This window comes from Phaethon lepturus, unplaced genomic scaffold (genome assembly GCF_000687285.1).
Source record: "Phaethon lepturus isolate BGI_N335 unplaced genomic scaffold, ASM68728v1 scaffold13974, whole genome shotgun sequence".
Classification (NCBI taxonomy): domain Eukaryota; kingdom Metazoa; phylum Chordata; class Aves; order Phaethontiformes; family Phaethontidae; genus Phaethon; species Phaethon lepturus.
Genome location: NW_010532711.1, coordinates 18968 through 42037, shown reverse-complemented (window position 1 = coordinate 42037; position 23070 = coordinate 18968). Strand labels below are relative to the sequence as shown.

Here is a 23070-nt window from a genome sequence, read left to right as displayed (position 1 = left end):
TTTCAGGGGAAATCTGTACATGTAAGTCCCTTCCATCTAGCTAGTCCCTAATTTCTAGGAGCCTGATTCTGAGGTTCTGACAGAACTTGGTGTGCCATTAAAATCAGTGACAGTTGATGGAAGAGCCCGGACCAAAGAAAGGATAAAATGTCAGTTTAGGCGTAGCACATACTGATTGCCACGTGGACTTGCAAGTAAGATTGTGTTAGAACATATCTAACACAATCTAGAACAAAGGCAGGATTGGAAGATTTTGGAGTTGTTTTTACCTTTTGGTAGGGCCTTAGCAATTATCAGCAAGAGTGGTTTGCATTTTTGACATAACAAAGACCATTTTTAAAAACAAACCTTACTATTGCCAGACTTGCCACGAATATCAACTAGGTGTCTGCGTAGATATTTACCTTGTACTTATTTATAAGGATTAATAGATGCTTCTCATTTGGAGGTCATACTGTAAATTATTGCACCGACCTCTTCAGCTGCTTGATATGTGTGTCAGTGTCGCCTGTTTGCCACCACTGGATTTATGATATATGCCTGCTGAGCAAAGTCCTGATCAGATTATATTCTATATCATACAGCTTTTCGTTGTTTGGTGTGGGGTTTTTTTTTTTTTCCCCCCTGCTTTGCCTTCTACATAGAAGGGTAATTTCTGTGTATAGGTCTCTGGGTTTTTTTGGTCTGTTTTTTCTACTGGTTTATACTGGGAGATATGGGGACTGGAGAACAAACTGTTTCTTTTTTTCAAGTCTAAGAAAATGTGTTTATTGGGAGGAAAATTATCTGCTTTTTAGATTTAGTTTTTGTAGGCTCTCTTTAGCAAGTAGCTTGCTTTTTTGCTAACAGGGAAGTTATGTATTATTAGACCACACTTTGTGACCTGCACAAGTGCTTTAAAGAATTCACTTAGATTTTTTTAATAATTTTTTTTTTAACAGCGCTGCTTGTCTGAAAACTCGTGAAAGCAATTGGTGCTGTGAATCCCATGACTGCTGCTGAAATTCTAAAGCTGCTGTTAGAAATCTGATGGGGAGAGCAGACTGTTCACAAGGCATTCTGAATCAACATGATAGTATAAATTTTAAATGAAGAGCCTCCAGTTTGGTACCAACTTGCCTCCCATGAATCTCTCTGGCTAAAGGGCAGTACTAGGTGCCATGAAACGCGAGTTCCAGCTTAGTCCTCACCGCATAGTTATTGTGTGACCTGATTTTCTTCATCTTCTGTATGCTTTGTATTTTTTTATGCTACAAGTAACGAGTGGCACATAGTGTCACGGGGGATGCACGAAGTTTTTAACGTAAGATAAAACAAGAATGTTTACTCCTTGAAATAAGAATATTTTGATGTTTCTCAAAGGTTGTATTTAACTTTCAGTTGACAGAATGACAGGAATGGAGACTGAAACTGCAAGAGAGAAAACCGTGGAAGAAGAAAGCACTGAACAGAAAAAGGAGAGGGAGAAAAAGAAGAGGTCAAGGGTTAAACAGGTGCTCGCAGATATAGCAAAACAAGTGGATTTCTGGTTTGGCGATGTTAATCTCCACAAAGATAGATTTCTCCGAGAACAAATAGAGAAGTCCAGAGATGGCTGTAAGTTTATATTCACAATATTTCAGTAAAGGGATATGTTTAATTTTCTTCTTTGCCATATTGCTGGTGACAGTTACAAGTTGTTTTGAGGTGTGTATCTACTCCTGGGAAAACAGGAGTATCATCTGGAAAACCAGCATTAGGATTAGCAGCTCGAGGGGCAGAGCTTGGTACGAGTTTTCAGAAATTGTATTTAGTGTTTCTCTTTCCTTTACTACCAGCCATAAGTTAGAGGCATCTGCCAGGGTAGAAATGACTGTTTGGGAGACCTGATTTTCCTTTTTTTAACTTTGTGTAATTTCAAGAACAAGCAAACAAACACGAGTCATTTTGCCCTTGGAGGTACACGACTTGTAGGCTGGACAGATGCAGAAGTAAAAATGTGATTTGGATTTGCAATTAGGTCACAGAATGAGAGAATCATTAAGGTTGGAAAAGACCTTTAAGTTCATCAAGTCCAACCATTGATCCAACGCCACCGTGCCCAGTAAACCCTGTCCCCAAGTGCCACATCCACACGTTTTTTGAATGCTTCCAGTGATACTGGAGTGATACTTTTTTCTGTTTTCGGTAAAAGCCTGATACGTGAGAAATTGTGTATTTGGATGTAGGGCTACCGTGGGTCTCTCTCCTTGAGACAGTTTTTGTTTATTTGACTTTATGGTTTATTTGACTTCAGAGTAGGAAATTGAGCATGGTTCTGAAACTATTTGCCAGTTCCTGAAGAAGATACTGATTTACACATTAGCTATGGTGACTAGTATGCTTTTACTTTAAAAAACACTATATAAAGTCTATCAGTATAATTGTTTGATTAACTTGTGTTATGCCAGCTGGACTAGAACTAAGCTATGTCTGTAAAAAGAGGTGGTCCTTTGCCATCAAAACAACAGAAAAAGCAGTTTCCACAAGTGTTTACTTATGTTGGGTTTTTTTTTCAGGAGTCTATGTTTATTTCAAGTATAAATTATTTGTCCAGTTGCATTGTGTGAAAAGACTAACCTTCTACCTGCTTGGCGTAGTCCTCAATTATATCGAACTTCAGGCCAGTTTTTAAAAAGGGCCTTCAGAGGAATGAAATTTACCCTACGTTCGGTAGAGGTGTTGGAGCTTGGCTGTCTTGAACTTTTTTTTTTCATTAAGACTAATTCTGCGTAATTTTCCATCACGTTTTAGCAGCGTGACTCATTGCAAGTGAAGTGCAAGCGGGGGCTCTTTTGTGTTGGGAAGGCTGTGTTAAACACTTAATTGAGTACTTGAAGGAGAGGCATGTTTTCAATGCAAATTGTTTTTGTATTGTAAAACTACATCAGAAAGGGTTTTTTTTTCCTTTCTTTTCAAAGACAATAGTTATCAGTGGGGAGGTGAAAGAACAAAATTCCTTTGATAGAGGTTAGCACAAAACAAAATTAAATATAAGTTTACTTGAAACTTCAATTTTGACAGTAAAAAATATTCTGTAAATCCTTGGCAGCATGCTTATGTACTGCACTTGTGACTTGCAGATTGTTTTGCAAAAATACTAGCAGAGTCTTAATGTCAGATTAGAATATGCGACTAATGCTTTCTAGATAACTCTGACTTCATCATTTGCACCTTTTTTATCCCTAGATGTTGACATATCACTTCTTGTTTCTTTCAACAAAATGAAAAAATTGACTACTGATGGAAAATTGATAGCTCGAGCAGTTAAAAGCTCATCTGTTGTGGAGGTATGGAACATTTCACTCAGTTTGTGTTTGCTGACACCTGAGTAATAAGGACAGTGGCACTGAAGTAGGTGATAATCTTACGGAAAACGCTTGTTTGCTTCTTGTTACTTTTAGTTGGATTTAGAAGGAACTAGAATCAGAAGACGCCAGCCGCTGGGTGAGCAGCCGAAGGATGTGGATAGTCGTACCGTCTATGTGGTAAGGCTGTACTTGTTGTATGCGCCTCGTGTCTGGCAGAGCGGGTTATTTCTGACTATGGAAAGTCTTAAACTTTCTTGCTCTTCATTCCTTAAGAGCGCAAAACCCACTGTGCGTTGTCTATGACAATCTAATTGCATAGTATTATTTACTGTATTTAGAGCAACAAAAATAATGTAAAGCAGACACATAGTTTTACCAAAACTAGAAGGTAGATTTTCTTTGAGAACATCATGGATTTAGTACAAGAAACATTTACATAAAGTTCTAAAAGCTAGTAGAAGTTGATTGCCTCTTCCCCGCCCCCCAGCCCAAAGAAAAGGGCAGTGTGAGGGAGGGAAGTGCGTTATAGGTGTACTGAACTTGTAATGCTAAGGCCCATAGGGTGGGGTTAATGTACATGTTTAATGCAGTAAATATTTTTTTTGTATCAGAAATGTGTATGTGCATCAGTGTTCTTGTAAACACGGGGAAGGACCAGGCAGGTCTGTTGCTACTTTTCTACATAAGTGATGTAAATTAAGCAAAGGCAGGAGGGCGCTGGCAGTGACCACGACAATAAAGTTATTGGTTTGGTACATGTATTTCTTGTACCAGCTGAAATCATTTTAAATGCTGAGCAAAGAGCTGCTTGAACTGCTAGTAAGAAAAGGTGCACTGGGCTTTAGCTATTACTGATTTCACTGGGCTTTTCTAGTTAATGCCATTGGAGGAGGAGCACTGGTACCAAGAGCTATTTACAAATTACGTTAATGTAATCAGAGCTTTGTAATAATAACTTTATTAGTTTTTATCAAACGAGATCTGGCTGAGTTTGCAAGATAATCGGGGGTACTTTAGAAAGTACAATCTGTTTACAAAAGCTGTTACTGCAAGTACATCTGGTTTTGTAACACACAAACAATATTTTTCTAAAGGCAGAATGTACCTAAATGAGCTAGTCTTATTTTAAGGGGGCTTTATAAGAAAAACCCCAAACCTCCTAATAGTACATTATCATCTTGTGGCTACCTTTGTACTGAAGTAATTCATTAATTTAAATTAAACTAACTTCTGCTGCTAGAAAAACTCTGCATCTAAATATGGTATTTCAGATGTGCCAGAGTGAAACAGTTGTTAAATTGTTGAACCACTTAAGTGGAAAGAGATCTGATGGTCGAACTGTCACTTACGTAAAATCTTGTGCAATTTTTTTAATAGAATCGAAGCTGGTGTGGAATTCCCTCTGTCTCTAAAGAAAGCTCTTCATGACCAGTGTCAATTTAGGTATATACCTGTAGCTGTTCGTAGCTGAATTAGTAATTTCAAGCAGGCACCAAACTTTCTGTGAAGATGGAAAATTATTATGCCCAAAATGCCAGACCATCCAGATAAAGAGAAGATGGTTTACTCTGATCATTATGTTCTTTCACAAAAGCCTGGAAAAGGTTATTAGTTTTTTTATGTACAATGTGCCAATTGTAGTATTTCCCTAAAATATTTACAGGGACTGCTTAGAACTTCTCAGACGCTTTGTCTATATTATTTTTGGAAAAGATATTCCAAATGTAATGAGCTACGTAGTCTATACAGAGCTTATATACATAACTAAATGGTTCATAATTTTAAGCTTTTCTGCAAGATGAAAATAGGTAACTGGTGTCTTTTGTAAGTTACTGAATTCATGACGATCTTAGAGAATATATAGCAACCCATTATCTTTTCCTACTGCTCCCCAAAAGGGTGGTGGTTTTCCTTTTTTAAGACTAGTGTATGAGGTATATGCTGTTTATACTGCAGTTAGAGAAATGTTACGCCCTGTTAAACGACTGGTTTGTAGCAATGAGGGGAGCAGAAGTAGTCAAAGTGTTGGCAAGTTTTGTTTTATTCTGGAGTAGGTGAAAGAAAGATTTTGATGTTGGATTAATACAAAGGTCACAGTTAAAGCCTCCACTGTGAGGGATTGTCGCCAACAGTAGTATGTTTTCTGAGTTTAGGCAGGAAGTAAAAACTTCCATTTCTGAACTAAGAATTGAGACTTGAATACTTGTTTCTTTAAGGAATAGTAATGTTACTTTATATTTTTTACAATCTCATTCAATTTAGGGGAACTTTTCATTAAATATCTCTTAAAATAATCTTAAGGTTAGTGACTTTCTTTTATATGCTTTAACATAAGCTACACCTTGACATACACTATTTTGTTCTCATCCCATAATATTTTTAAAGCTTCAAGTAACAGGCTATTCAAGTTTATACCAAACCCATAATGAAATGTTGTTCTCAGGCAGGCAGAGTTCATGCAAAAATAGTTTCCTACCTGAATGTGACAAATAATGTTTTCCTATAAGGAAAACCTTTTGGTGCACTAAGTTGCCCTGAACAAAATGAAGTATTGCTGACTCTCCATTGTTGTTTAGGCATCAATTTGAGAGTAGGGTTTTCAAGTGTTCGGGTGGGTTTATTTAGAAATTGATATGACATGATTTGTCTTTGATTGGTGAAGGGAAACATTTAGGAACTGAGACATGATGTCTGCAAGCTGTTGAAATGTGTTCTGTATTAAGGTGTTGATAGAAGTAAAAAATCAGACGGTGTTATCCTCCAAGAAGCTGGCTAAAAGTTTCTGCTGCGTCTGATCAAGTAGGCTGTAAATGCTAACGGCTGAGCTTTAAAATCTCAGCTCAGTTATCAGTTTGAATAGTGGCTCTTTATTGACCTACAAGAATTCCTTCTGTGATACCTGGATTACCAACAATAATTAAAACAAAAAAAAAATCCTTCTGCTTTGCAGTGGATATTCTAAGACAATGCGGAAATATGTTTGCTCTAAGGTCTTCAATTTACGAAGATATTTTACGTTGCAAAGATGCAGCTGCAGATGAGGTCTTGGTATCTGTCACAGGAAGAAGATGAACATCTAGATTAAATCTATAATGTATTTGTTATAGGTGTATGAATGACCAGAGATCCATTTTCAGATGGCTGTGTTTACTACCCGAATACTATGTCTCGACAAGAATACTTCCTGAAATAAAGTTTCTCAATGTTGTCACATCTAACTTAAATATGTTTTGTTGTGACAGTTTTTAATTACAAGATGTAGAAAACCATCTGATGCAATAGCATTACAGTAGTGAGAAAATTACATTTCTATTTTGTTGTTTGTTTGTTTTTTAGGAGCTGCTTCCCAAAAATGTCAATCACAGTTGGATTGAGCGGGTGTTTGGGAAGTGTGGTAATGTAGTTTATGTCAGTATACCCCGGTATAAAACTACTGGCGATCCAAAGGGATTTGCATTTGTTGAATTTGAAACTAAAGAGCAAGCAGAGAAAGCTATTGAGGTAAGTCATGGTGCCTCTGGTCTGTTAACGTTCTTCCCAACCGTTGCTTTGTGGTATGGATAGCGTGGTCTTTACTAGTTCATCTACTGAATCTTAGAGAAAATCCTAAAGTACCATAAACTAAAAACTTATCTTAGCGGGAGTTATGTTCCTGTCTCCTAGCGCCAGATCTCCAGTCGATTCCACAAGTCTTTAAAAGTGTAATTCTGTTAATAACTTGGAGACTTAGTAGAAGCATAACGGGTATTTTTTTTGCAATATTTTGGTTGGCCACCCCTGGCGTCTTTTACAGAAATGGAGGTCTCTGTGTAACAGTACGATGGCTATTAAATTTCAACAGACAAGCATGGTCATACCTAATTTTCTGTGTTTAAATGTGATTTGAAAGTTTAAAATCATTAATGTTTCAAGATCATAATGGTAGCAGGTGCATAAAGATATCGCACTAATAATGTGAAATCACGCAAGCTCTGCACTTACAAAGCCCGACAACAAAAAAAGCAGCATGCCACTGAAAGAACAATGTGTAACTCTGTGTGTATATACATACACCATATACTGCTGGTTTTAACTTGGATGGGGATATTTTAAAAACGAAAACACAATTTTTAGTAATGGTTTGTGAATTTTAATTTATTTTTTTCAGTTTTTGAATAATCCACCAGAAGAAGCACCACGGAAGCCTGGGATTTTCCCCAAAACAGTAAAGAATAAGCCTGTTCCTGCACTGAATACAAGTAATAGCAGTGTAGTAGGTAAGCATTATTAGGTTATTGGGATCAAGCAACAAACTGGTTTGTGCCTCAACTTCTCAAGAGATACTTTGGAACTGGTGTGTTACTGCAGTTCAATCTCACGCTGCTTAAACTTCATAAAAATGCATGTTGCTGTTTGCTTGCCAATGTAGGCTTAAGAATGAAAGTGTAAAACTAAAGTATAATAAATTTCTGCCTTTTTGTTTTCCTGCTTGATAAAGAACTCAAATTCTTTTTTCCTCTGTTGCCAGCTGCCACCATTAGCCATTGCTAGGCTGGCAGAGCAGCTTTCAGACTGTACAATTAATAATTACGTAAGCATTTAGCATTAGCAAAAGACAAATTTGACACAGATTGTTTTAAAAGTATTTAGCATTCAAGGGAAAGATGCAGACACAAGAGCAAAATTACACTTAAACGTTAGTGTGGCTCAGATAAGTTTGTGATCATCTGGGATATTTTAGAGCAAACGTTGTGGTTGTCTTCTCTCTGCTCAAACTTTCTGTGAGAGAACTATGAGAACAGTGGATTTTTGCCTTTCTCCTTGGAACTCTCGGTATTTGAGCAAAGCGGTCTATAGCAGAATGAACTTTTTACAGCATATTTACAGTTCCAATTAAATGATTCATAATTATTTGTAAAAAACTGGTGGATATTGCTGAGAAAAGAATCCTGAATTCAGTGTCGAGCATGTTTCCATTAAATACTATTTGCTATAATTTACAAACCAGCAGCACAGGATTGTATTGCAACTTTGATCACTGAAACTTTTTTCCTTGGTTCTGTTGACGTAATAGAATTTCCCAGACCTCAGGCATCTTCCCATCTATTGCCATTAACGTAATGATTAATCGTATGTTTTATTCCTCACTCTTATCACTAATTCTTTTACATCTGTAAGTAGGGGGGGGGGTCAAAGAAAATACGTGCCGAGTATCTCCTTTTATTCTCAGCATATAAATCAACAGTCTCTTTTTTTTTTTTTATTGTCTTGTCTTTGTTGTTTGGCCTGGAAGGAGAAGGGTATCCCTTCTCAAAGACAACTCAGGGATGACATAACAAAATGTGCAAAGACATCTAGCTTCTTTCTTTTCAATTTAAGATAAAGTACTTTGGGAATCCTGTAGTCAAGCTGCCCCTGTGACCCAGAGGTCTTTCTGGCATTGTGAGACTGGGTCTTATCTGGATGGTTTTTCTAGCTTAAAATGCCTAGGAAGAACTTTAGGTTAGGACCATGTATTGCATCTCTCCTGTCTAGAGATGGCAGAGACAGGAGTTTCATTTATCATCCCAGATTATCATGACATGCGGTATCGTGATTGTTTACTTAGGTCAGTTAATCTAATCTAGTTTTGAATCACTGGCAGTTTTAAATACTGTATTTTTAATACAGAAGAGAAGAAAAAGAAGAAAAAGAAGAAATCCAAAATCAAGAAAGAGAGCAATGTGCAGGCAGCTGCAGAGGCAAAGGAATCGAACCTGAACACTACAACAGAGCCAGTACCCAAGTCAAAAAGACACAGGACTTCGTCGGAGTGTTCGGAAATGGAGGGAACTGAGACACACAGGCAGACCTCCAAAAGGGAGAAAAGAAAATGGGACAGAACAGAAAGCTCGGAGGTACCTTGGGAAAGCAGGCCAGGGAAGCGAAAAAGAACCAGCTCTGGAGATGGTGAGACATCCACTCCGAAAGTCAAGAAAACCGTTCAAAAGGATGAAGTTCGTCCCGTGAAGGAGGAAACTACAGAAGCTCCAAAGGATTCCAATGGTAAAGTTTGTTACATGCCGTTTTAGTATTTTCATGATTTATAGGCATGAATGAAATCAAATGGCAGATGTCATCTGTTGCAGATTAGAAATGGCAGGCTTAGTAATGAGGGAAAAGTCTAGGTAAGGAGAAAAGCTCGAGTGAAGAAACTGCGTTCTTTGCACCTGAAATTGTATTTATAGTGGCCCAAGTTAAGTAAATGGGAATCTTGATACACTGGAGGGTAACAAACAAAGTGAGGAAAGGGGGATTGCAAAAGAAGTGGGCAGGAAAGCAACAAGAAATGTAGCAAGTGTAATCTGTGTAATACAAATGTGTTGGTGCACTGACTTTTGGAGGCTAATAGGTTTATTACTTGAATTAAAGATTATTGAGTAAACATCTGAAGTGCTGGGGAAGGATTTCAGGTGCTGACTTTCAGTCTTCGAAAGACTGAAAACTTCACTGGTAAAAGGTTGTTCTGCTTGGGTGAGTAGGTGAAAAATGGCTGATGTGGTAGAGGCATAACAAGGTCAGTTTAGGAGTATATGGTGTTGCCTGCAGTTAAAATTAAACCTGGTAATGAGTCATTCCGAGGAGATAAGCAGCATGGAGAATAGGAAAGAACTTTCAACACTGAAGCAGGTAAATCTCATCAGAAGTAAAAATAGTTCACAAAGAAGTTAATATCAATAGAACTTCACTAAAGTATGGATTAAACAGTCAGCCTAGGCAAATGGCGATGGTATAAAAGTCTAGATAAGATTAAAATACAAAAGAAAAAGCTGATGAACCCAGTTTCTTACATGAGATAAGGGGGGGAAGCAATAGATGGGATTAAAAGCAGCATTGAAATCACATTTGGGTTGACAAGAATCCATGGTTAAAGGCCAAACTAAGGTAGTTGAGAAAGTGGATTAGAAAGAGGTGGTAAACTCTTGATTTTTGTGTAAGGGTTCATTCATATTCTAATCAAAGAATAGTAAAATAGTAATAAGTAGTTAAAATTAAATAGTAAATAATACTATGCTATTTTACAGAAATGTTCAGGCTGTAATTCAGGCTGTATTATGGAAGTATCAGTCAATGTTAGAACTAAATATTTTTCTTTTGGACTTTTTATGTAGACATTTCTGCAGAAGATGACAAGGATAAAAAAGACACATCCCTTTCAAAATCTAAAAGGAAACATAAGAAAAAACACAAAGAAAGACATAAAATGGGTGAAGAAGTCATTCCACTCCGAGTACTCTCCAAGTAGGTTATGAAACTACTCTGTGTGACTAGCTTACGGTACCTGGTGGATGGGGAGGTATTTATTGCCGAGTTGCTTCATAGCTGTTTTCTAGCATGAGAGCATTCCCTTTGCCATGGCTTCACTGAGCTAACCGAATTTTCCTGAGCTAACCGAATTTTCCTCAGCAGTACTGGGTTCTGTTGTGAAAGTTACTTTGCCTGTAGAGTGGGGGGGGCGGGGGCAGGCACGACAACACCTTCCTTTTTAAAAGGCTGCCTAAATTAGAAAACTTTCTGTAATTATTTTTTTTAATAGCGTCCTAAAAAAAGGGAAAGCTGATAACAATTACCCATTAGCTCCAGTCTAGGATTAGGCACAGACTGGGTGGGCTCACTGTCATTTGTTCACAAATTTATTATGTAATAAATTCTCAGCCTGCACCGAGACTCTCGGCAGGACTTCAAATGTAATAGCTAGCCAACTTTTTGCCTTTTTCCAAACTTCGGACATATCAGGTACCTTGTTTTTATTCTTAAGTGCTTTTTAAGTGTTTTCCTGGAGTATGCAGTTGTTGTATGAAGGAAACTTTTTCAAAATCACTTTATTGAATTTTTATTACTTGACAACAATGCCTTCACAACGTTTCCAACCTTTGGAATATTCTAATTCAGACTATTTAATAAATCTTTGCATGTCTGACAGTCCATCACCATTGCTAAAGTGCAATTCCAATTTTTATACAACAGAGTTGCATATTAGCAACAGTATTAGACTGTAGCTGAAAAGGTTCAAAAATAAGAGTTTTTAGTCCGACTTAATTACAGCTGTGTAGAGTTCTGCCTACAACAGCAACTGTAAAATCACCACTTTACACCTGGTTCCTCGGTAGCTAATACGTGGATTAAGTCATGCCATTCCAGAAATGTAACAAAAATATTCCTTCCTTTAACCGTTGGGCTCTTAGGAGTCACCACAACTAAAACATGGAAGCACTTACTTTTTAGGCATCCAGCAAGTACCTCCATGTTAAAGTAGAGGGGGTCCTTTCCGTCTCGTGCTATAACAGTGATGCAAAAATTGCACTTTTTGTTTAACACGGAGGCCACGTGTGCAGCGCAAATCCATCTTTTGCTTCGGTATCTGTTTCGACACATTTCCTAGGAATAGGGTAGTGTTTTCAGTGGAGGAAAAAAAGGATTCACCACCACTAAAACATGGAAGCACTTACTATTTGGGAACAAAGCAAGTACATCCACATTTAAGTTGTGGGGGTCCTTAAGTGGAGACACTAAAGAGCTACTTAAAAAAAAACCCTTAAAAGCATGTAATATATACATAGTTCCGATAACGCAATAATAATAAAAAAAACCACGTTTATTACTTAAAGTAGGCTTCTTGAGCAGTAGCTAATTTCTAGTAATTTGTTCAAGAACAAATTTCAGGATCCACCGCCACTGAAACATGGAAGCACTTACTTTTTTAGGCAGCAGGTACCTCCATGTTAAAGCGAAGGGAGTCCCTTAAAATTCAAAAAATTGCTGCAAATTTTTTGAACATACAGGCCACCGAAATTGTTCAGTAACACGTATGCCTTGAGTTCTTGTTAGAGAAGCACGCCTTCGATCTGCTTACAGCCAAAAAAGTCTTCATTTTTCTTTCCCTGGCTCTAAAAACCTCGCAGCTGAAGCGTAGAAAAAAGAAGTGTCCTGGATGGTATTTCAGTATTGCGATCAGGATTCACCTCTACTAAAACATGGAAGCACTTACTTTTTTTAAATCACAGAAAGCACCTCCATGTTAAAGTAAAAGGGGTCCACAAAAAACGGTGGTTATCAACGATGCTTGTCCTCTTCCACTGAGATTCTGAGACTACTGCATCAAATACAGAGAGTTTTAAATTTAGTTAACTATACGGGGCGGGGGGGGAAGAGAGAAGTTTTTGAAAGAGCATAAGCATTGCAAATACTTGCCTGACTCACTCCCCATGGTCTTCTCTTCCTTCGAGCCAAGTTAACAACGAGTACCTCCTTGAGCTTGTATTTATACCATACCTCGCTATGGACCGGTGTTGCCTTTTTATCTCTAAGAATCATTACGTGGGTCTTTTGTTATTTTAATGTCTTTGCTCTGTTGAGAATGTATGATCCCGGGTGAGTCTGGATGCTTTTTTGAAGTATACAGTTGTCAATGTTAACAGCTAAAACCATTACCACAAGATATCCTCCTCTTTAAAAATCCTCTATCAGCTTGTTTGATAGCACAGATTAGGGTAACAATGAGTCGTTCTCACAGTGGCACTATAGGCATTGTGTTGCTGTGGAGCAAAGCTCTAGCTGTTTGCAGAAACATCTCCATGTTAAATGTATGTAAATATATAAATTGCTTCCATGTGGTGGTATTTTTTAACCAAAATGCATTTGAATAGTAAGGAATGTTCTTATCTCAGCAGGTTTTTGGTGAGTTTAACCAGTTGTTGATTTTCCATCAATGATTTTTCTAGAAAATAAATGACTGATTCTTAATATAGTAACACAGGAGCGGGTTCACTGAACTAACTCAGTGAATTCAGAGTTCACCGTCTCTGAACTAACTCTGAATTTAGCGCCTGTGCTCTGTGTAGTTCAGTAGAAAACACAGTTTACCAAGCTGTAAGATACGGTTTCTGAATATGTAAAACAAATTTGGGAGTCTATTTGACTGCTAGCTTGGTATTGTTAGAACTTGCTTGGGATATTAAAAGCTATAGCAAAATAATAAAAATGCAGTCATTGACAAGGCTGAATTTGACCCAAGTGCAGGGAGATGTCTAATGGGAAGAGATGTCTGCAGTGCTTACCAAGTTCAGCTTAAACTATTTGTAAACTCTTTTGTCTTACGGTTGTCATGCTGAGTTTCTAAGCATTATTTTCTTGTCCATAACTGACAACCTATGCCTGTGTTGCCACTTACAGGACCGAATGGTTGGATTTGAAGCAAGAATATCTGGCCCTTCAAAAAGCCAGTATGGCCTCCTTAAAGAAAACAATGTCTCAAATCAAACCTGAGCCTGTGGGAGAGATGGAAACGGAATCTTGTGCACAGAAAAAGTCTCAATCTGAAAATGGCAAATGTAATTCTGTTTGTGATTTTTTTGGGGGGGGGTGTGTGTCTTTTCTTCATGATTCTAGTGCACAAACATAAGTGATTTGAGACACTGGTCCTCCAGAAGCACTGCAAAATGGTTTTATTTTCTGTAATGCTGGTGCTTGCTCTGAATGCCAAGTATTGTTGAAAGCGAAACCCCTTGTTCAGGTAGATTTTGGAATGAGGAATTTTACAAGTAAAGACTAAACAAGTAATTTCAGCATATTCTAAGCTTAAGGGTCTTTTAGTCAATCGTAACTATAAAAGCCTCAGAGAGGTAAATCAAGAATTAGCTTTTTCGATAATGTAACTTGGCCCTGATTTGCGTAGGCTTAACCATACCTGTAGCGATTTACAAAACCATTTCTCGAAGGCATTCAAAAAACGGATTGCAATGGCGTTTTATCAGCTTTATGGTTAAAAGTAGCTTTGTAATTATATCCTCTTAGTTAAATTTCTATGTTTGTCAGAGGCAGAATTGCTCTTTTGCTCTGGATCCTCTGTACTTCATTAACTTCGATACTGACAGGCCTGTCTGCCTGTTTTTAATAACTGTAGAACTGAGGGTTCAGCTATTAACTGTAATCAATAGAATATAAAATATTGTTAGAAGACGACCCTGTAGGCTGTAAAAATTTCTCTGAGACTCTTTTCCTGGAGTTGTTTCTTTTACTTTTTTTACTCACATTGACTTTACATTGTGCACGGTTTTGATCCTAGATTAAAACCCTGCAGACTTAATCTATACCCCTTGTTTCATTTCTTGCGTACCTCACATCGCATGACTGCTTTCATAGCATCTTTCGTTTGTCAGATTAATAATGTGGAATATTTTCTTTCTTCCCATTCCCCCCCCCCGTTTTTAAATTGACCAGCCACCAGTGAAGACTCTGCCCCTCCTGCCAAGGCGAATACAATGGGGCCCCAGTTCGTGAGTGGAGTAATTGTGAAGATCATTAGCACTGAGCCCCTGCCGGGCAGGAAGCAGATCAAGGTAATGCCTTTGTAACCTCAGGGTAGCTGTTAGCCTTTCCTCTCACGGTGCCCCCCAAATGTTTGAATATGGAATACCATTTAAACAAGTCTTACTGATTTTTTTTTTTTAATTATTTATTTGTTTGGCCACTAGCTGTGTACAGGTTCTTCTCTAGTACCTGTTAATGGCAGATTTTACAACGGCGAAATAGGGCGAAGAGGATGTTTTAAAGCAAAAATTGGCCTTTAGAGTGCTTCGAGCAATGTCAAGTTTATAATGAAAATAATGACCAAAATGAATAGCGCTCTGAAGGACGAGTCGTTCTTTCCAGTTTAAAAAGAGAAGTTGAAGACAAAGTGGGTGCGGTGTTCTGTATTCATTGTGGTGCCAGTCATTGTGGCACAATTCAGATCAAGGAACGTGTAAGACCATATGGGGTTTTCTTGCCATTAACAGGAGTTTGGGGCAAGAAAATGCTGTCTGCATAAGAAAACAATTTTTTTTTTCAGTAAGAAATTCACAACTCCAAAAGCCGACATTCAGTGAGAGTGATGGCAGTAGATCTTGTCCAGTGATTCATTCACCCATTTATTTCTTTTTCTTTTCCTGTGGCCAGTGCTCTCTTTTTCTCAATGTAAAATAAGTGTTGTAAAAAAAAATGTGTTTCATGTCATGATAGGAAAGGTACACGTTACGTAGAATATTTTCTTTTAAGGGAAATAGCAGTTTTAAGCTGCGTCCTTTTGAAATGGGAATAGTAAAAGTTTTCCAAAGGGGGTAAAAAAAAAGCAGGCTTTTTCCACATACTGACTCTTCTGTGAATTGGACACAGGACGTTTTCTTTCACAAATTGCACTTTTGGAGTAGTAACAACAGGAAAAAATTTGCACAACTTGAACTCATGTTGGGACAAATATTCAGACCGCTTGGGACAATGAGAGAATGGTTCAAAATGCAAGTTCTGAGATGACTTATCAAACGACCTGTATTTATAACACAGTAGTCCATTTGAAGTCACTGGCTGCTTGCAAGGGTGTGAAGTTTAGTGGGTGCATTAGTCTAAGCAAGAGGAGACATGTCTGTCTCACTGAAAAGAACCTGATAGGGTTTCAAGTTTATCAGTCTTATCTGCCTAGGTGTATTTGTAGGCAGTTGTCTGAGTGCTGGAGACACTTGAGAGAATGTGGTAGTTGTCACTGTGAAGTTTGAGGGCCTCTTTGATTCCAGAATACGCTTTACTGTGTTAAGTTTGTGTCACAACTTAACATATTGTGGTCAGGAGGTAAGCTTGCTGTTCCTGCAGTAGCTGAGAACAGACTTAGTTTGGTATTTCCAGTTATCGTTTAGTTTTAGGGAAGTGTTGCAAGGAAAACTAATGCTTTATGAAAGTAAAGGGGGACAAAATAAGTTTGGGTGGCCTTTGCCATTATTAATGATGTCTTTGGTTCCCCTGATAAGTAGATGGGCAAAATTATTTCGCAAAATGTTAGCAAACAAATAAGGCAAGGTTTTTAGAGAGACCTATAATTGCACAGAATGCAACTGTGGCTGGAAGAACCAATAATCTTTAGGGTGCACCAGCTTTTTTTCACGTCAGCGGTGGAACCTGCAAACTGTACTCGATGCCTACTGGATTTTTCTGGCCATACTAGTTGCTTCTATGAAAAGCATAACTCTTCCGCAAAACCTTGCGTTGCCAGTGTTCCTGGACTGTTGTAGCGACATCAAACACTGCCACAAAGCAATGCATCTAGGGTTTTTTTCCTTAATAAACTTAGCGAATCGATCTGTATTTTTGATTGCGTGGCAGGCTTACTTATTTCCACATACTGGAAAGGTCTTTGCTGAGTCGTTTTAATATTATTTTGATGTTTTAATATTTTACTTCACTACTTCCATATTTTGCAATTAAGGCAAAATCAGATCTTCTCAGACGTCGTAACACTTGCCAACTGCAGGAAACTATTTGGGTCACCAGAATTAAGAGTGGAAGGTAGCTTTAGCTCTCAAATGGTCTCAACAGTATTGGCACTTAATTGTTGTTTTGTTTTAAGGCTATCCTTGGTAGGGGAGGGTTAAAAGCTGTGTGTAATTCTTGAATAGAAGCTCTTACTTGAGCTGCCTGCTGTGAACAAAATTGACTAGGAATGTGTGGTCTCAGTAGATTTCCCTAACAGCAGGTATTGCAAGTGAAATACTTCATCTGAAAGAGCATCTGTGACTCTTCTTCCTTCAGCTGTTAGTGAAAATTTTCCAGCAGAGGTCACTTCATAAAGATAGGAAGGCTTGGTTTACTACTCCTCCTCTCTCAAATACTCTGCCATGAATGAGTTTGCTTTTATGTATTTCATGCATAGGATGAAGTTAGATATTTTTATGTTGGACTGACATATATCAATGTTACAGTACACAATTTTTATTTGAAGTCCATACAGATACAGTATTGAAATAAATGGATAACTCCTGATGCTCCATTAGTAAAAATATTCTTATGCAAAAAAATGTCTTTAGGAATTATAGCTTTAAATTGTTCTTGGAGGACAAAATGATACATAAATAATGTTGCAGGCTTATAAATCAGAATTCAGTTATAACATTATGAAAACTAATAATTCAAAATTATTTGACAGTAGATTAACTTATGAAATTTAAAAGTTTGGTTACTGCCTTCTACTCCATGACATTTTTGAAAATGCCAATGGTGTAAAAAAAGAACGGTCAAAAAGCCACTCGTTTTATATTCTTCTTTTAAAGTCTGGTTTATTGTCTGTGTTCTCACGTGCTTTGATAGGATGCTTTGGCAGTGCTGGCTGATGTTGCTTACGTTGACATGCTGGAGGGAGACACAGAATGTCACGTCCGTTTTAAAACTCCTGAGGATGCACAGATTGTCATGAAATCATATAAAGAAATACAGATCAAAAACAGCTGGAAATTTCAAGTTCTTACTGGTAAGACAACTTTTTTTTTAATGGTAGCACAGGAGAAGTACTGTGGAAAAGATTGTACTACACGGTATCTTTATAGATATATTTATACATCTATAAATGGGGATGGGGATAAGAGTGCATTTTTTTAATGTGAGTCTTCTTAATTTGGTCTTACAGTGAAATTGGTAAAACAGTAAGGGTTTTCATGCTTCTGCTCAGAGCAAAATAATGAATTTGCTTGCCTTTATCAACTTCACTCTGTTCTTTTTAAATTGATTTATTTAAGCTGCAGTGGACTATAGAACTTAATTCACATTTCAGCTGTATGAATATAACTTTGTGATGATGCAAAAGAAGTTTAAGTGAAGATTTTCTTGAAAATACTGAAATTATGTGTGAAGTAACAGGACAAGGATCTTAACAGCTTGTTTACACTTACAGTCGTTTTAGCACTTGCTTTCTAATTAATCTTTCTTTTTTTTAGAAAGTTGAATAACATATGCCGTTTTTTAATTGTATTTACACTAGAGTTTTTACTGGCTTACTTTGGAACTTTATCCCAATGTGTGGTGGGTTTTTTTCTGAAATGGCTCTGCTGTTCTAAATTTGTATCTTGCATTAGCTTGGAGTAGTCCTCCAAGTGCAGAGAAACCTCTTTATGGAAGTGAGGAGTAGAAGAAGTGGGGAGGGGGAAAAGTCTCTCAAACTTTGTTTCCGTATTCATAAAAATTTTTAAATTCTAGACACTTATTAAAAATCCCAAATGCACAAAAAAACTCCCCAACGGATAAAGGAATGCAGATGAGATTCTCTCATCTCTGTATTTAAATATGTTACCACGCTCCTGTGCAGATCCTCACACAGGGGCCCAGTTCCACGCATGCAGGGATGTAAACCTTCATAAATGTCAATTAAGGATTGCAGAAGGAAGAGCTATGATGGAAGCATTAACCTTCATAATATCCAAGTTAATTGAAGTCTGAGACTCGCTGAATGCTGCTAATGTCATTTGGAGACAGATTCATCTTGAGAGTGTTCTGTGTTCCAGAGATCCAGGGACAGCTTGAAATACAGCGTTTTACAGCTGTGTGTGTATTTCTCTCTGGTTTTGTATCCTTATATAAAAAAGTGTAGTAGTAGACTTGGAGTAAGTATGACATTGTAGGAGCATTCCATTCGTAGTCTTAAGATTTTTGTTTTCCAACTGGTTTGAAATGAGAATGCAAAGGCTTCTGAAGAACACACAAGTGACTCACAGTAAGCATTTCAGCTTTTCTTGGTGGCATAAGGTCAATACAGAGAGTAAGGATAAGGAAAGAATCTTTAAAGCTCCTTACTGCAGGGGCTAAAGCTTTCCCAGTAATATTTTACTTTTAGAACTTGACTTGGACTAAATGTCTTCAGCTTTTCATCTGATGAGATATTGAACATCTATGGTAATGCTTAGATGCTATTGTGATTGAATGTGAAAATAACGCTGTTTATTCTGATAACCAATTTTGCATACATTTTATTAATTCCATAACTGTTGTGGGACTCTTTTCCAAGATCATTTGGAAACTTCCCAAGATTTCCCATGAGGCTGTAGAACTTTGCATCACAAAATTCCTATCACGATGGTTACGGCACAAACCAGAGGCAACGGTGGCAAACTGCTTCTTACTGCAAAACAGCCGCTGAAAAAAGCTGCAAGATGATTTCATCTCATATTCCCTCCTGTGTTAAAGTGTTCCTAACTGCCCATGAAGTCCCTGTAGTTTGCTTCTAACAATGGTTTTGATGAAACAAAATAATTTTAGTCCTTCTCCAGTAATTTTTTTTTTTTCTACTTGATAGCTGTTTAAAATTAGTCAGAGGTTGAGTTCATCAGTAAATCAAAGGGCCTCTGAGTGCGGTGGTGAAGCTTTAGCTAAAATTGAGCTCCTTCTGCTAATTACATATAGAGAGTGGTGTTTGCATTATTTCCTCAGTTCTTGTTATGTTTGTAAAACTCCTTGCTCAGGAAAACTTAGGTACCTTTGACAATCCAGTCCTAAAGTTAGTAAAATGCATAGGACCTTGATTCAGGTCCTGCCCAGCTCATACAGAACAGAGATCTCGGTGTCAGCTTTAAGCTTCTCAGGACAGAGTTTTTCTTTTCTTTGTGCACCTTGGTGTGCGTTGGTCAGATGTTGCAATGCTGTATGACCTCTCTGACTATGAAATTTAAGACTGATGGGGAAATACTAGTTAGGTTTCCCTAGGAGGTATTTTCACATGTGTTCACCTTAAAGAAAAGATTCCTTCTTGTCACAGCTGAAAACACAGCATCCACTTGTGTTGAATACTTTTATTCATGTACTGTAATGTTGATTTGTTTTTCAAGGTGATCATGAACAACGTTACTGGCAGAAGATTTTAGTGGACAGACAAGCTAAACTTAACCAGCCTCGAGAAAAGAAGCGCGGTACTGAGAAGGTAATCTGCAAATCAGTTTTTTTCCTGTACAGCCATGGTTGAAAATAGGATTCTGTTTGTGTGTAGGTCTGCATTTTTAGAATCTTAAGCGTTCGGCTCCGTATTTAATCCAGTCAAATCACTTTCTACTGGCTTTGCAGGGCTTAACAGGCACAAAATAGAGAACGGGTGGCTGTCCTGGTCCAATTGCCAAGTGCAAGGCTTGTCTTTATGGAGACAATGTGAGAAAGTTAAGTCCACGACTAAAGGCATCAAGTTAGTTTTTAAACTGAATTTCCTTTAACACCCTGTCTGCATGAGCTCATTAAAAAACTAAGTAGTCTTGATTTGCTCTAGTGTGCTAGTCTAGTGCTTCAGCCTTAATTCTGTAGTATGATAAAGAGAACGGTGTTCTTTGGAATGAATCTCTTTCCTTGTGATTTACACAATTTTTTTAGTGTACTGTACTGTGGTGAACGCTAGTGTGTTCCCAGACCAGTGTGTCTATGTCCTGATCCAGACAAATCTGAACGCTGCTGCGAGCATCCATACCTGAGCAGCTTCCAGACCAAAACTGCGTCACATAGAGCGAAATTTCCTTCCAACTTTGATCTTGCCGTGCCTGTCAGGCTGCAGCATTGGGGGAGTGCTGCGATGAACTTGCAGTCTGCAGTCTCCACTCCTGCCCCAGAAGATCCTTCCAGGCATGAAGGATTTTTGATTAAGCCAGTCAGATCCTTTACCTGACAGAGAGGAGCCAAAGAGTGTTGCGCAGACATTTTATTGCTGGGTTTACATCACACTCGTTGCAGATAAGGTTTCTGAGTTGGCTTTAATCTGAATCTTTATGCTGTCGCTTGCAAAACTTCAAAATCATCTGACCTTAATGACTTTCTGGTAACTTTGGAGACTTACTGTAGTTTTTGTTTCCTAGACGCTCCAGTGATGCAGGCAGTACCAAAAATTTCCCAGGTGTTCCATATATAATTGAAAAGAAATATTACGTTGACCTAAGGAAACATCACTTGTGCAGGTCAAAACCTTATCTTGAACAAGGCAGATTTTGCATGTATTACCTTGTTTGCCTAAATGTTCTTTCAGGGATCCCACAGACACATGAATCGAGTTCTTTTAAACAAAGGTGTGCATGAAGAATTTCCCCAAATGGCTGATTTAATTTTCTTAAAAGCTTAAAAATGGTATTGTCTCTAGCCATTACTGTTTAATGTAAGCAGTAATGAAATGTGAAAACTGTACAGCTTTAGAGCCTTTTACTGAGTGCTGACAGGTTTTTTAGTTGTTTTTTTAAATGTACTTTTACTTTTCTAAACAAAAGAATCCAGTGGCACCTTTGACTTCAATTTGGACTGTAGGTGCCTTGCTCTCAAGTTTCTGTTCTTCATCTTTTGAAGATTGGTATTTGTTGACCAAACTGGTGTAAATTGGCCAGTAATGTACCTCAACTAGGCTTGCAAATACAAACTGAGTTCTGCCTAACAATAGCAGCAGCAAGGATGCAAACTCCTTCTCCCCCCTTACCCATCACCTTGCAAAGCTGGGAGGTGTTAACTTCAAAGCTTAGTGAATACTTATTTAGATGCTAACACCATTAAGCAAAACATCAAGAAAAGAATGCCTTGCTGTAGTCGACAACTCTTAACCCTTTCGTTACTTTTTGACAGTCTGCATGACAGAAATACAGACTGATAATAAGAAAACCAGTGTTTCTTTTTCTGTTCATTAATATTAATTTCAATCTTGTATTTGAAAAATTTCCAAAGTACTCACAAGTTTCCTTTTTTGAAGGTCACAATAAAAGGAAAGAAAAAAGTCATCTAATGATTCTTAACTAAACATCTGCAGCTGAATACACCATGAGTGTCTCTTCCTGGTAAAGATATGTTCTGCTTGAGGTTTTAAAATCCCTACAAGATCTCTCTTTGAAGCTGAGCTTTTGCCTATTAGCTGTTTTAGACTCTTAATAAATACAGTATCTTATACCTTTTTTTCAATTAGTATTAAAATGTAGGCTTAAAAGTTAAATTCATATAAGCGATGTGAAGCTGCAGTGAGGTCGTTGTATTTACAGTAATGATGAGCATATGTATTGTTGCATGGACGGCATCGCATTACAGGCAGCATACAGTAAGAAAGCACAGAGATGCTTTTGAGTGTAAGTCTAGGCAGATTCAGATTCCTCTTTTCCATGTCTTCTAAAAAGTATAGGCTTACTCAGCTTTCCTGCAACGGGTCCTGTGGCAGGATAGAGGTTAATGATGCCTTCAGCAGAGGGTTTCTGGGGTTATGCCCCCCCCCCCAACCCAACCCAAAGCCCCAAACAAGAAGTGGTAGACGTTTTACTTTCTCTGGCACAGTTCTTAAAATAAACTAAATGTCCAAAAGAGACCAGATATCCCAAGGTTCCCCAGAAGTTGTCGCTAATGCTTAGCCATCTTTTGGAGTTACAGAGGTGTTCAGTGTCAGGCTTTTGCCCCAGGCCTAGCTGCTCATTGTCACGTCTTTGCTCCCCTCTGCTGCCCCTTCCAAATCCACGTTCTCTTTAGCCTGTTGTTCAGCTGCATGATAAAACAACCTTAGTGATTTAGTGAACAGATAAAACTCCTTCTGGCCAGAACTGTTTCTTTAGGGCAGTGCCAGTTTATGCAGACCCGCAGCGATTCATCAGTGTGTAGCTGTAAACTCTGAAGCGAAGGCATGAGTGCCTGCAGGCTTTCCACTTGGGTGCTTGTCTTCTGGGAGGAGGTGCTGGGGAACCTAGTTTACTCTCTGTACACCCGCTTACACAGAAGGAAAGCAAGAGGTTTAAGAGAGTGGGAGTGGTGGAGAAGTGAAAGACTTTTGGTGAGGAAGTGAGAATTGGGTATTTGTGAAGGGCGGAATAATTTACAGAATATATGGGAAAGGAGGATGGTGGGAATGCCTGGGCACAGCCCACACGGTTCTCTTCTGATTATGCCTGGGGCTCGGGGGCTGTGTCCTTGCAAGACTGATCTGTTCCCTGTTGGTGTGCCGGTG

General features: G+C 38.1%; 1 protein-coding gene across 1 annotated transcript in view; it reads left to right on the top strand.

Annotated features, from left to right (window-relative positions):
• Window positions 1–1388: 1388 nt before the first annotated feature.
• The window catches only part of LARP7 (La ribonucleoprotein domain family, member 7), a 23712-nt gene continuing 2030 nt past the window's right edge, over window positions 1389–23070 (top strand). Inside the window, exons 1-11 of the mRNA XM_010284933.1 lie at window positions 1389–1596; window positions 3208–3308; window positions 3423–3506; window positions 6666–6830; window positions 7477–7585; window positions 8979–9353; window positions 10460–10589; window positions 13521–13678; window positions 14568–14686; window positions 17460–17619; window positions 19964–20055. Of these exons, the coding sequence (XP_010283235.1) occupies window positions 1389–1596; window positions 3208–3308; window positions 3423–3506; window positions 6666–6830; window positions 7477–7585; window positions 8979–9353; window positions 10460–10589; window positions 13521–13678; window positions 14568–14686; window positions 17460–17619; window positions 19964–20055 (1701 nt within the window). The remainder of the gene's footprint in view (window positions 1597–3207; window positions 3309–3422; window positions 3507–6665; window positions 6831–7476; window positions 7586–8978; window positions 9354–10459; window positions 10590–13520; window positions 13679–14567; window positions 14687–17459; window positions 17620–19963; window positions 20056–23070) is intronic.